Source organism: Schistocerca nitens, chromosome 7 (assembly GCF_023898315.1).
Source record: "Schistocerca nitens isolate TAMUIC-IGC-003100 chromosome 7, iqSchNite1.1, whole genome shotgun sequence".
Classification (NCBI taxonomy): domain Eukaryota; kingdom Metazoa; phylum Arthropoda; class Insecta; order Orthoptera; family Acrididae; genus Schistocerca; species Schistocerca nitens.
The window spans coordinates 105990676-106004628 of NC_064620.1; the positions used below are offsets into that span (position 1 = coordinate 105990676).

The 13953-nt window shown below is 43.6% G+C and overlaps 1 protein-coding gene across 1 annotated transcript in view; it reads right to left on the reverse strand.

Annotated features, from left to right (window-relative positions):
- LOC126195301 (inactive dipeptidyl peptidase 10-like) overlaps positions 1–13953 on the reverse strand; it is a 358542-nt gene that overhangs the window by 27594 nt on the left and 316995 nt on the right. Inside the window, exon 14 of the mRNA XM_049933856.1 lies at positions 2080–2274. Coding sequence (XP_049789813.1) covers positions 2080–2274 — 195 coding nt within the window. The remainder of the gene's footprint in view (positions 1–2079; positions 2275–13953) is intronic.

The window sequence follows — 13953 nt, forward strand, 5'->3', positions numbered from 1 at the left end:
AAATTTTGCATTTAAAAAATTGTTTATGCAGGAGAATTGTACAAACATACTGTTGTGTGACCAAAAAAAAAAAAAAAAAAAAACTGACTCCTGTATGGGGAACATATTAGTAAGCATCATTGTGTAGAGAAACAACAGAAAGAGTTGAAAGCAAATAAGTCCCAGGTGCAGATAGAATTCCATTTTGGTTTTACAAAGAGTACACTACAGCATTGGCCATTTAGCTTGTATTTATTGTGAATCTCTTGCAAAGTCCCAAGCATCTGAAAACAGTGCAGGCTTTCTGTATATAATAAGGATAAAACAAAGGACCCACAAATTTCAGATTAATATATTTACAACAGTTTGCTGCAGAATCCTTGAACATAATCTCAGTTTGAATATAATAAATTTCATTGAGAGGGAAAAGCTTCTGTCCACAAATCAGCACCATTTTAGAAAGCATTGCTTGTGTGAAACTCAGCCTGTCATTTTCTGACGTGAGATCCTGCAAACCATGGATGAATGGCAACAGGCATACTCCATATTCCTAGATTTCTGTACAGCATTTGACACGTGCCACACTGCCAACTTTTAATGAAAGTACAAGCATATGGAATAATTTCCGAGGTAGGTGAATGGCTCGAAGACTTGTTAAGTAACAGAACCGAGTATGTTGTCCTCGATGGCAAGAGTTAATCAGAGACAAGGGTATAGTTAGGAGTGCCTCATGGAAGTGTGATAGAACCGTTGTTTCTTTCTGTATATGTAAATTATCCAGTGGACAAGGTAAGCAACAGTCTGCAGCCATTTACTTATAATATTGTGGTGTATGGGAAGGTGTCATTGTTGAGTGACTTTAGGAGGATACCAGATGACTTGGTCAAAGTTTGTAGTTGGTGAAAGAATGGCAGGTAGCTCTAAATGTAGAAAAATTTAAGTTAACACAGGTGAGTTGGAAAAACAAACCCCTAATGTTCGAATATAGTACTAGTAGTGTGCTGCTTGACAAGGCCACATCGATTAAATATGTAGGTGTAACATTGCAAAGCAACATAAATGGAATGAGTGTGGGTAAGGAATGTAGTAGGTAAGGTGAATGGTCGACTTTGGTTTGTTGGGAGAATTTTACAAAAGTGTGTTTCATCTGTAAAGGAGAGCACATATAGGACACTAGTATGACCCATTGTTGCATACTGTTTGAGTATTTGGGATCCACGCCAGGTCAGATTAAAGGAAGATTTGATACAGTTGAGAAAATTTAGTGAACCAGCATTAGGCTGACTGCAGAGCATTTCTACTGTCACCAATGTACATTTTGCGTAAGGACCATGAAGATAAAATTAGAGAGATTAGGGCTTGTATGGAAGCATACAGATAGTCATTTTTCTCTTGCTCTGTTTGCAAATGGAACAGAAAAGGAAATGACTAGTAGTGGCACTATGCCACACAGTGGATTGAGGAGTACGTATGCAGATGTAGATGTAGAAATGTCCAATGCATGCAGTTTCCTGTGCAATGTTTGCTTCAAACTGGTTAAGGTGGACCTGCATTCACTAACAACAGCAATTCCTTCAGGCTTAAAACTAGTTGTCATTAACAAGATGAGACACTCATGTCTGGTCCCTGTCAGTTAGTACTCTTTCATGATCACTGTTCTGACACAGTTTTATATGGCTGCAAGTGGTACACAATTCCTCGTAGCCAAAATTGGGCAATCTGCATTGATTCATCAACAAATACTGACAAATTCATACACATTGGGTTCTGGATAAGTCTGAACACAATTTCTCCTTTCTGTCATGTCTCCACATTGATCCAGTTTACTGTGGTGATTCCATACACCGTATTAGCAGGTACACACTTTATTACCATGACTTAATGTCAGTGGTGGAGGTTTACATGACCACCTGGTATCAGTTCCACACCATTTACAATGTTCCAAAGTGACCAGTATGCTCTTTTAAGGGGTGATCAACATTTTGTCCAGTGTTCTTATTTGTTACATTGGTTATAATCAGTGTTTATCATTGTATGTTACTCTTACAAGCCCTTAATGAATTAAAAAACTTAAAAACACATAGTACATGCATTACTTACTCCACAACATCAATCTGGTCACGGATCTCAATGGAACCAAACTTCCTGTGTATTTGGTGTCTGATGTAATCTCCCTGAAAGCCAGAGCCACGACCATCCACTTCAGCCACAATGAAGTTCCGTCGGCTGGCAAGATACGCTGGCCAACCCATGTTCCACAAGGATGAAACCAACTGTGACCCTGGGGCTCCACATCTGTCATTTGCACAAACATTGTCACATGACAGAGTTTCAGTGACAGGGATGTGTATCATTATGTACATTTCTGAAAAGGAACAAGTATTAGTTTGAGTATAATAAACCTACCAGGTTTCTTGACATTTTTTGACGTGCTGCAGATTAGAGTGTGTCTGGGCATAATCTCATAACACTACACATGAATAAATAGTCTTTAATAAAAATTACCCACACCATAATTCTTAACTCTGAATGGGTGACAGCAGTCATTATAAAGATTTAGGCAAGCATTCTTTAATGGATAATTTTTGAAGAAACTCTTTTGTACTTTGCCATTCTCTTATTAAAGTCTGCAAAAATCCTGAAGTGTTAAAATACTTAACATTAAATAACATACTCATTAATTGTGAATATAATGCTGCAATGTATGTAAACAATAATTTCTTTCAACTTCCATACTAATAAACATGATTTTCAGTACTTGACACCGTATTATCAGTAGCAATTTCTGCTGCACATCCACCTAAATCATGCCACTAGCAACATCCATGTCACCTGATATAAGTGCTGAGCCTTCCATGGCCAGTGTCAATTTGAATGCAATCTTATTGGTCATTAGGCCATATCATTTTGAACAGTGGTTTTATTTTCAAAACAATGCAACAAAATGCCCAAAAGGTTTTATTAAAATTATTGTCTCCTATTATCACAACCTATACTGAGAATACAGTATTATTTAACTGAAGTTCTCCTGCTTCCACCAGCTAAAGTGTAAATGTTGACTGAAGACAATAAAGTGATTTTTATGTTTCAGTGGCCTGGAATATATGATTCCTCATCCATCACAAACTCAATGAATTTTTATAGATATTAAAGTACATGATTGTTAAAACTTGTATGTGGAAATAAGAGAGAAGGTTTATTAAGTGACAGTGCATTTTTTTAATTGAAACTGTTATAGCAAGAACAAATATGGTTCATGGAACATAGTAATTTATAGAGCCAATGTAAGATACAATAAAGTACAGGTGCAATTGCTTAAATAATACTGTTTCTTTAGAGGTTCACCAGAGTGCACCAGGGGGCCAAACCAAGGGGCCTTTATAAGCGCACCTGTGAACTGTATGAACACACAATGCCCCCCCCCCCCCCCCTTTTTTTTTTTTTTTGAGCAGGTTGGTTTTATTCAGGATTCCAAAACGCCATATTATTCTCGAGTATTATGACTACAAAACCCTGCTTTTCAACATAATCTCCATTCAATGCGATGGCCTTATGTCGCCTTACTGGGAAGCTGGGGGGATCTGTATGCCTGGATGGTCCAATCTACTGCTCGATGTTGGAGCCAACATCCTTCTTGCTGCCTGAAGAAGAAGAAGAAGAAGTTTGTTTGCATTTTTGTGGAGACAAATGTGCTGAATTCATTTTGTCAGTTTACTGATGGTAGCACAATACACTTCAGAGTTGGTCTGTGCACCATGAAGGAGAACATCAAACAATAACCCCTTCAGGGTACCAGAAGGCCAACACCATGACTTTGCAGGCTGAAGGTGTAGCTTTGAATTTCTTCTTCAGAGGAGAGGTGGTGTGGTGCCACTCCATGGATTGCCATTTTGTTTCCATTTCAAAGTGATGACCCCATGTTTCATTGTCTGTGACAATGTTTGACAAAAAATTGTCACTGTCAGCCTTGTAATGTGCAAGTATTTCCACACAGATGGTCCTTTGTTGCTCTTTATGGTCTTCTATTAGGTATGCACATACCTTTAGGTACCCCATCTGGTGGACAAGTTTATAAGCAGTACCAACAGAGACGTCCAGTTGTGCAGCTAAGTGTTTGTCATCCATTGACCACCTCAAATAAGAGTGTCCACACATTCTAACACTGCAAGGAGTCACAGCTGTAAGTGGCCAGCTGGTGTGGTGGAGACTGGACAGGTTTGGTGACCTCGTTATGATGACAGATACTTTGCTCCATGACTCACCATGCTTTTATTCACTGCCAGGTCTCTGTAGACATTCTGCAAGTGTGTATGAATATCTGAAATGCTCTGGGTTTCTGCCAAAGGAAATTCACTGACAGCTCTCTACATGGAACACACCTCCATTACAAACACCATTTTGGAGGCTACTTATAGCACCACCACCAACTGGAACTTCATTAAACTGTAGGGGCTGAAAGTGGAAATATTTCATAACGTTGCATAACAAATTCCGCATTTTTTAAGCTGAAATTGGCCAAGAAACAGGTGTATTACTTGTTGAATGACCCTCATATTATGCCATAAACTTTGTTTCTGTGCAATATATTTTTTTTCTCTTGGGTTGTCATGTTCCAACAGAAATGATGCAACCCACCATGACTTCCTGTCCTTTGCCCACTTCTTCATCTCAGAGAAGCAACTACATCCAATTTTCTGAATTATTTGTTTGGTATATTTCACTCTTTCTCTTTCCCTACAGTTTTTCTAAAACTCCCCCCCCCCCCCCCCCCCCCCCATTAGTTAGGAACTTATTACCTCTGGTATCTTAACATATGTCCTATCACCCTGTCCCTTCTTCTAGTCAGTGTTTTCCATATATTTCTTTCCTCACCGACTCTGTGAAGGACTTCTTCATTTTCAGCAGCAGATTTAAGGACTACGACAGACCATCTCAACCTCACTTCTCTCAGCTTGCTGATATATGCACTACATGCTCTCCCGTGGACTTATTTATGACTACTTTGCTATACTTATGTATTTTACGGACATTGTTTTGAACTCTGTCAGTGCCAGTCATCAGTGTTTAGCTTGCACACAGACATATATATTTTCTTAATGTGGTGTGATCTCCTTTCTCCATTGCACTGCATGTTGTGCCTACCTCCCATGCGATGATGGGTGTGTATGTGAGCTGAGAGAGTGGGTTTGTATTAGAATGCTCCGCAATCTGACAAAGTTACAGTGTTCTCCAGAGTACTTTAACCGCCAAGAGGCTTCCAGTTCTTGAAGTCTTTGTTTTTGCTTGGTTCAAGAAGATTCAGGATCTATTATTTTCTGTGATTTCTTTGTATTTAATTGGTGCTTAACAAAACTTGTGTTGTTGAAGAAGCTGACTTTTATTAGATTATCTGCTTTTTATGTCATCATGAATTCTGATGAAAATAACCCAGTCACCAAACTGTTCACAGTAACTTACATTTTGTCTCTGCTGTTGTTGATATTAACCTATGTTCATCTGCCCAGAAAGTCTTATTGTTCTTCCATTTCATGTCAGTGACTGTATTGTTCTTCCATTTCATTTAACTGACTGCTACTAGATTGAGACTGAGTCTTTACATTTCCTTCTTCAGATTTTCTAGTTTCACTACCACATTCTGACTTCTCACATTCCAAAGCAGACAGAAACCATACATTATTTTTAAACACTTTAAAAGGCGCTGAAAGATTCTATACAAAACCTTGGTTTATGGTCCATTAAAACATAGAAAGGGCATCCCTCAATGTCAGTCTTAAAATGCTTGATCACTTCGTAGACCGTGAGCAACTCCCTGTCAAACGCAGAATATTTCCATTGTGCATTGGTGAGCTCGCGCGAGAAGAACTGCACAGGCGAAGTTTGGCCATCAATTGTCTGGCTAAGGACAGCACCGATTGCAGAATCGCTCACGTCTGTGGTGATGAAAAGCTGCGCATTGGGATGAGGTTGCTCAATGGTACAGGCCTTGACAAGAAGATTTTTGAGGGCAGTGAAAGAGTCAGTCATAGCAGGGGTCCATGGAACGGGCCGAGATCCAGAAGTGTTGGTGCCTGCCAAGGCATCCGTCAGTGGAGCCTGAATCTCCGCAGCCCGAGGTAGATGTCGATGATAATAATTAACCGCCCCCAGAAAGTGCTGGAGCTCTTTGAATGATGAAGGTCTGGGTAGGTTTAGTATTGTTTGTACTTTCTCAGGGGGCGGTGAAATGCCATCGGCAGAGACCCGAAAACCAAGAAAAGTGACAGCGGGTTGATGTAGCTGCAATTTGTCACAGTTGGTCTCAATGCCTGATGCTGCAAGAGTGTTCATAACAGTTTGCACATATCAAATGTTGTCCTTGACAGAGGAGCTGAACACAAGAATGTCATCAAGATATGCAAAGCAGAATTTTAGGTCGAATAGCACTTCGTTGATGAAGTGTTGCCAGGTCTGGATTCATTTTTCAAACCGAAGGACGTGAATTGAAACTGAAATAACCTGATCGGAGTGGTGATTGCTGTCTTCTTGATGTCTTCAGGTGCCATGGGGATCTGGTGGTAGGCCTGTTTGCAATCAATGGCAGAGAATGTGGTCGAGGGAACTGGTAAAGTCGGCAATGTTGGGTATGGGGTAGGTGTCCATAATTGTTCATGCGTTTAATCAACGGTAGTCTCCGCACATGCGCCAGGACCCCTCTTTCTTGGGTGTCGTATGTACAGGTGTAGACCAGCTACTGGCAGAGGGTTCAATGACGTCGGAGCTTAGTAGTTCAGAAATCTGATTTTTAAGGTCGGAGAGGCACTCGGGACAAAGTCGATGTGGTTTACTGGAGATCGGGGGACCTGGTGTGAGGCGAAGCTTCTGAACCGTGCCGTTGGTGATGACGGAAATGTTGCTGGTGCCGTGGGAGGCGGTTTGTTTACAATGTGTGGCGGGCGGGGCATCAAGGTGTGGTCGTGGTGCTCGGAGCCACTCGGTGGAGCTGACGGGAGCCGAGGCGGCAAAGTGTCCCAGGAGTCAACGCGACAAGATGGTCGCCGGCCCGAAGCAGTGGCACCTTGGTCGGGTGAGCTCAGTAGAGCTTGTGAGCCGTTAGTGAGTCCATTGTCCGAGGGCGCGGCCTGTGGCAGCACGGTCGCGGGCAAAACGCTAGGCGCGAGTGCACTGTTTGTGTTGTCAGTGGTGGTCGCTCGGTGGCATGCAGGAGCCAAAGTGGCATAGTTTGAGGTGCTGTCTGCGAGGGGTAGGAGCCATGATGCTCGTCGCGCATGCGTACTTGTGTCTGGCCGAGTGTCAAACACTGCCGTGTTAGGAGGGTGTGGCCCTGCGGAACTATCAGTACATGTTATGGCAGTCTTGATAGCACAGTTGCAAGGGGTTGCGGGAGGTAAACACACGGAGGTTTCATTGCTGGGACTGCAAGCAGATTCGTCGCACTTACTGACCTTGCTGTAGTGTCTGTAATTCCTTTGCTGCATCTGAGAGCTGGAGCTGTGTTTCGTGGAGCTGGAGGGAGAGCTCGAAGTTTTCCTTGCATAGGCGAGCGATGTGTTCAAGCTCGACAAGGCACTTGTGCATGGTTTCTTGTAATGTCGTTGACAGAGATGAGCATGTACGGGTGAGATGAGCCCGGACCGATGTGTCACGGGGGGGGTTTCTTCGACGGAGCAGAGGGGAAGTGAGTCTTGGACGGATGATGAAACATGGTGTTTCACACTAGGTCCAGTAAAAGTTTGTGGTATCGCAAGAAGTCAATGCCTAGTATAGGTTCGTCAATTTCGCACACTAAAAAAGTCCACTCAAGTTTGCAGTTTGCAGAGAGTGAGACGACGTGGGAAGTTGAACCCGAGCATTGTAGTTTAGTTGAATTCACGGCTTGCAGTGAAGTATGATGAGGGCAGATGTTTGGCGACGCTAAGGACGTAGGCAGTAGCAAAACATCGGCACCTGTCTCCACTAGGAAAAGGTATCCCGACAAAATGTCATTAACGTAAAGTCGTCCACAATTATCCGGTCGTTCCCGGACAGAATGGAGCACTGGGGGGTGCCTGTCATGTTGTGCGCAGGAGGCGGCACCCAGACCTACCTGCGACTGGCGTTTGAGAAGTAGCAGGGTGGTCTGCAGTTCCGTGCCACCTCACCAAACCGTGTGTGAAAGTAACAGTATGGGTAGAGCAGTTGCATTTCCTGCGGAAAGTTCATGGCCAGCGGTAACTGCACAGTCGATGAGGGAGGGTACATGTGGCAGGAACAAAGGCGTTTGATAGCCGGAGTCATGCGCACTCCTAACCTCACTTATTGTTGCAGGCTCGAAAACGTCCGGCGAAATTGGCGGAAACATCGAATGAGAGGCATTATGTTGCAGTCCTGGCAGGTGTACATCGCACTCAACACAATGCATATCGATCACAAAATCCGGCGTTAGGCGCTGGGCCGAACTCATTGTTCTAATGCTGTGTCAATGTAATACACGTGAAAATAACCGATGCGGAGGTCGCGGACACAGTAAAACGGCGAAAACGGAAGATGTTACAACTCGGGGTCACCAATGAGGGAGAAGTTCGAGTTGGTTACACCAAACAACACCCATTTAACAGTAGTTCATTTATTCACCTAAAAACATGCAAGGCTCACAAAGAACTGAACATGGCGGAACAGCCCAAAGCCAATGCTCAGAGTCCAAAGACGATGCTCAGAGTCCAAAGACGAACGCATATTGATGCTGGTGTCAACCTCATCGGTGCCACAGTATCAATACTGGTGATTTCACTGGACTATTCATTTAATAAGCCAGAGTTGCAGGACACTGACGTGAATTATTTACAGAAGAATAGAAGAACTGGTATAAGCTGACCACCAGAAAGATCACTTTGGGTTCCAGAGAAATGTTTAACACATGAGGCAATACTGACATAGAAGATAAGTTAAAGAAAGGAATATCTATGTTTATAGCATTCTTAAAATTAGAGAAATCTTTAGTCAATGCTGACTGGAATACACTCTTTGAAATTGTGAAGGAAGCATGGGTAAAATATAGAGAGCAAAAGGCTATTTACAACTTGCACACAAACCAGACTACATTTATAAGAGTCAAGGCAAATGAACAGGAAGCAGTGAGTGAGAAAGGAGTTAGATGGTGGTGTAGCCTATCCTGCATGTTATTCAATCCATGCACTGAGCAAGCAGTAAAGGAAACCAAGGAGAAATTTCAAAAGGCAATTAAAATTTAGGGAGAGGCAATAAAAACTTTGATGTTAGTCAGTGACATTGTAATTCTGTCAGAGACAGCAAAACACTTGGAAGAGCAGTTGAACAAAATGGATTGTGTTTTGAAAAGAGGTTACAAGATAAACATTCACAAAAATAAAACAAAGTAATGGAATGTAGTTGAATTAAATCACGCAATGTCGTGGGAATCAAATTACAAGGCCTATTCGGAAAGTAAGGTCCGATTGGTCACAAAATGGAAGCCACTGTGATAATCAAAAATGTTTTATTTGCAACAGTTAGCTACACCTTCCAGCTACTTCTCTACATAGTTGCCGGTCAGATTTAGACATTTGTCATAGCGTTGTACCAACTTTGCAATACTCTCATCATAAAGCAAGCCACTTGTGCTTCCTGCCAGTTCTCTATGCTGGTCTGCAGCTCATTGTCTGTGCCAGAACATTGTCTTCTTAGCTATGGTTCATATGAGCAGAGATGAAACTCATGGAGAGTCAATTATGGGCTCTATTGTAGGTGATCAAACACTTCCCATTAAAAACGATGCAGAAGCATCTTCATTGCCCCTTCAGAATGTGGCTGAGAATTGTCAAGCAGAAGGAAATGTATGACAATTATGTTATGTGGGCTGCATGACATCAGGTGAAATCTCACACCAGGCCCTCGTACTTGGCGGGAGGAATTATTGTTCTATGCACCTTTATGTGCTCATTGTGTACTCAGAACTGAAAAGAGTGATGTGACGTGATTGATGGGCATACTAGAGACACTGCCCAACACATCTGTGCAACTCTCCATCAGATTTTCACTGTGGTTTCTGTTCCGCACCCCATCAGACCTTACTTTCTGAATAGTCCTCTTAGGAAATAAGACACTAAATGTAATCAATGAGGTTTGCTATTTTGGCAGCAAAATAACAGACAATAGCTGAAATAGAGGGGATATAAAATGCTGATTGGGTATATGAAGAAAAACATTCCTGAAAAACTTCATAACTTTTAATATACATTTGTGTTAGGAAGTCATTTCTGAAGGTATTTGTTTATAGTGTAGCCGTGTATATATGTGAAATATGATGGCAAGCAGTAAAACAAGGAGAGAATAGAAATTTTCAATATGTGGTGCCACAGAAGAATGCTGAAGATTATATGGTTAGATCAAGCAACTATGAGGGGGTACTGAATCAAACCAGGGAAAAAAGGAATTTGTGGAACAAATTAAAGGAAGGTTCCAGTTTGTAGGACATCCAGAGCTATTAAGAACTAAAAGGACTCATCAAATTCATAACTGAGGGAAATGGGAGGGGGGGGAGGGGGGTAAAAACTGTAGAGGGAAACTAAGAGACGAATAATAAAGTAAGCACGGTAAAATGGATGTAGGCTGCAGTAGTTGTGCAGAAATCAAGAGGCTTCACAGGATACACTAGTGTTGAGAGCAGCATCAAATCAGTATCCAAGGTTCTCGGGTGTCCGGTCGGATCTGATCGTCGAAGTTCCACGATATTTCAGCGAATAACTGTTCCGCCATCATCAGATGGTGCTGATGGAATGATCTGTCTGCACTGTGTCTGTGGTATTTATGTCCACGGTGGTCCCAAGTTGTACCCTGGCGCGGACAGCCAGAGGAGCGCCGAGTGGTGGGTGGGGGGGGGGGGGGTGGTAGGGGGTAGCTGCAGCCATGCCTGGTGGTACGCGCAGTTAAACTCCGTCTGCCGTGGTGAAAGGATCTCGCTTCCGCTTGCACCATTGCTCTTTGATGGTGTTTAATAATGGTTTCCAGGCCTTGCTAAGTTGAAACCCAGTGTCCCTGTGGATGAGGTTATCTGTTACGCAAATTTCTATGGCCTCCTTGTAGATACTGTCCCAGTAGGCACTTGTGGCCATCAGGATTTTTGTCTCTTTGAATTTCACTGTGTGTCCGGTTACAATGCAGTGTTCTGCTAGGGCCGAATGGCTGGGTTGGCGTAAGCAGGTGTGACGTTTGTGTTCCTTGCATCGGTCCTTGATCGTGTGAACTGTTTGGCCAATGTAGGATTTTCCACAGCCACACAGGATTTTGTATACACCCACTTTCTTAAGACCTACATCACCTTTTGCCGTACCTAGTAGGTCACGAATCTTTGCTGGTGGTCGGAAGACTGTGTCAATCTTTTGTCGCTTTAAGAGTCTCCCTATTTTTAATGACATGTTGCCAGCAAATGGCAGAAAGGCCAGAGCTTGCTTCTCTTCTTCGGGTTGTTCTTCATCTCAGTTCTTTCTGCACTTCTGTTGTCGAAAGGCACTTTGGATTTGGTGATTGCCATATCCATTCTTGCGAAACACGGTCTCCAGGTATTTGAGTTCCATTGGAAAGTTCTCTTCATCATAGATCGAGTGTGCTCTATGTACCAAGGTGTTGACCATTCCATTAAGCTGCGCCAGATGGAGGCATGTAGGTACACACTGTGACCCAGTGAGCCATCAGACCTACATTCCACTAGGACATAAAGAAAGGGTAGTTTCCTATCTTTCTCAGTCTCCATGGTGAACAGAATGTTACTTTGGACTGAATTTAGATGTTGTAGAAAAATCTGTAGCTGTTCCTGTCCATGTGGCCAGATGACGAATGTGTTATCCACGTAGCGAAAGAAGCATACAGGTTTCAGTTCAGCCGCTTCCAGTGCTTCCTCCTTGAAACTCTCCACGAACAGGTTGGCCACCACTGGGGAGAGCAGGCTCCCCATGGCTACTCCATCAGTCTGCTTGTAGTATTGACCATTGAAGACAAAGTACGTAGATGTTAACACGTGCCTTAACAGTTATGTCAGTTCAGGCCCGAATTTCTCACTGATTAAGTGGAGAGAAACTTCCAGCGGGACACGTGTTAATAATCAGACGACATTGAAGCTGACCATGATGTCGGATTCTTATACTGTCATCTCCTTCAGGCGGCCAATGAAGTCAGTCGAGTTCCGGATATGGTGCGCACATTTCCCCACATAAGGTCTTAGCATGCCCGCCAAGTGCTGCACCAAAAGATACGTCGGTGCCCCTATGTTGCTGACTATGGGTTGCATCCCTTATTTGTGCATTTTGGGAGACCATATATCCTCGGAGCTACCGCCGAACGTTGGCGAAGTCTTTTGATGTCCTTGTCCTCGAGCGCGCCATTTTTCAGCAAGGTGACGGTGCCTTGTTGTATCTTCCTGGTCGGGTCTGTGTTGATTTTTCGATATGCTGGATCGTCTAGTAATTGCAGCATCTTCTGTTTGTAGTCGCGTCTCTCAAGGATGACTGTGGCATTTCCTTTGTTGGCAGGAAGAACGACTATCTCCCTATTGTCTCTGAGGGCTCGTAGTGCTACTCTTTCTGCTCCCGAGATGTTGCTTCTGGCCGGGGTTGCACTTGAAACAATCCGGCAAGTTTCCCTTCTGATTTCTTCTGCTTTGTCATCTGGTAAGCCACAGACTGCCTGTTCTACTGAAGAGATTATTTCATTGAACGGCAGAGATGCAGGTGTCGGTGCGAAATTGAGTCCTTTTTCAAGTACAGCTGTAGCTGTGTCGTCGAGTGGTTTCCCCATGAGGTTAATCATGGTCTGCCTAGTGGGCACTATCTCATTTTTTAGTTTGCCAGGTAGTTGTGCAAACTTGGTGATCTGCTTCTCTGTGGATTTCCAGTGGGTCCAGTCTGCCTGGGCCCAGGTATCACTGTCCAACCATTCCCAGGAGTGATCTTGGAGTACGGAGGATAATCATAGGTGAAGATGCAGCAGCTCCTTGGCATTCTTGTTGAGTTGTAGACGGGTGTAGCGAATCCTCTCCCTGACCAGGGCCAGACTGGCTCTTCGCTTATTACGACTTGCTGCAGGTGTGCATATGTGATGCATCATTTTGGCGAAAGTAGGTATGGTGTTTTCATCCCTACACCTTAGTAAAAAGGCAAGAGAAGTCAGCAGATGTCCTTTCTGGTTCCGAAGCTTATCCAGTTTCTTCACCAGTTGGTCATATCCTCCCTGTAGAGGTTGGTAATATGTGATCTGAGGCTTTCCCAGCAAACGTGCTGTATCCAAGGTTCGCGGGTGTCCAGCTGGATCCGATCATCGAAGTTCCACGATATTTTGGTGAATAACCATTCCGCCATCATCAGGTGGAATCCTACATCGGCCAAACAGTTCGCACAGTCGAGGACCGATGCAAGGAACATGAACGTCACACCCACTTACGCCAACCCAGCCATTCGGTCCTTGCAGAACACTGCATTGAAACCTGACACACAGCAAAATTATAAGAGGCAAAAATCCTGATGTCCACAAGTGCCTACTGAGACAGTATATACAAGGAGGCCATAGAAATTCGCGTAACAGATAACCTCATCAACAGGGACACCGGGTTTTTCACTACCACTAGGTGTGGCGGCAGTTACCCACCCCCCACCCCACCCCCACCACCACATGGCGCTCTGCCGGCCGTCCACACCGGGATATGATTTGGGACCCCGCGAACATAAATACCACGGACACAGCACAGACAGATCATTCCATCAGCACCACCTGATGATGGCGGAACGGTTATTCACCAAAATCACCAAAATATCGTGGAACTTCGATGATTGGTTCCAGCTGGACACCCGAGAACCTTGGATACAGCACATTCGCCAGGAAAGCCTCAGATCACATAGCATCAAATCAGTTTCCCGCTTGAAGACCATAAACACAACACTGACAGAGTTGTAGTACAATTTTAGAACACATATTGTATTCCAACATTAAGAA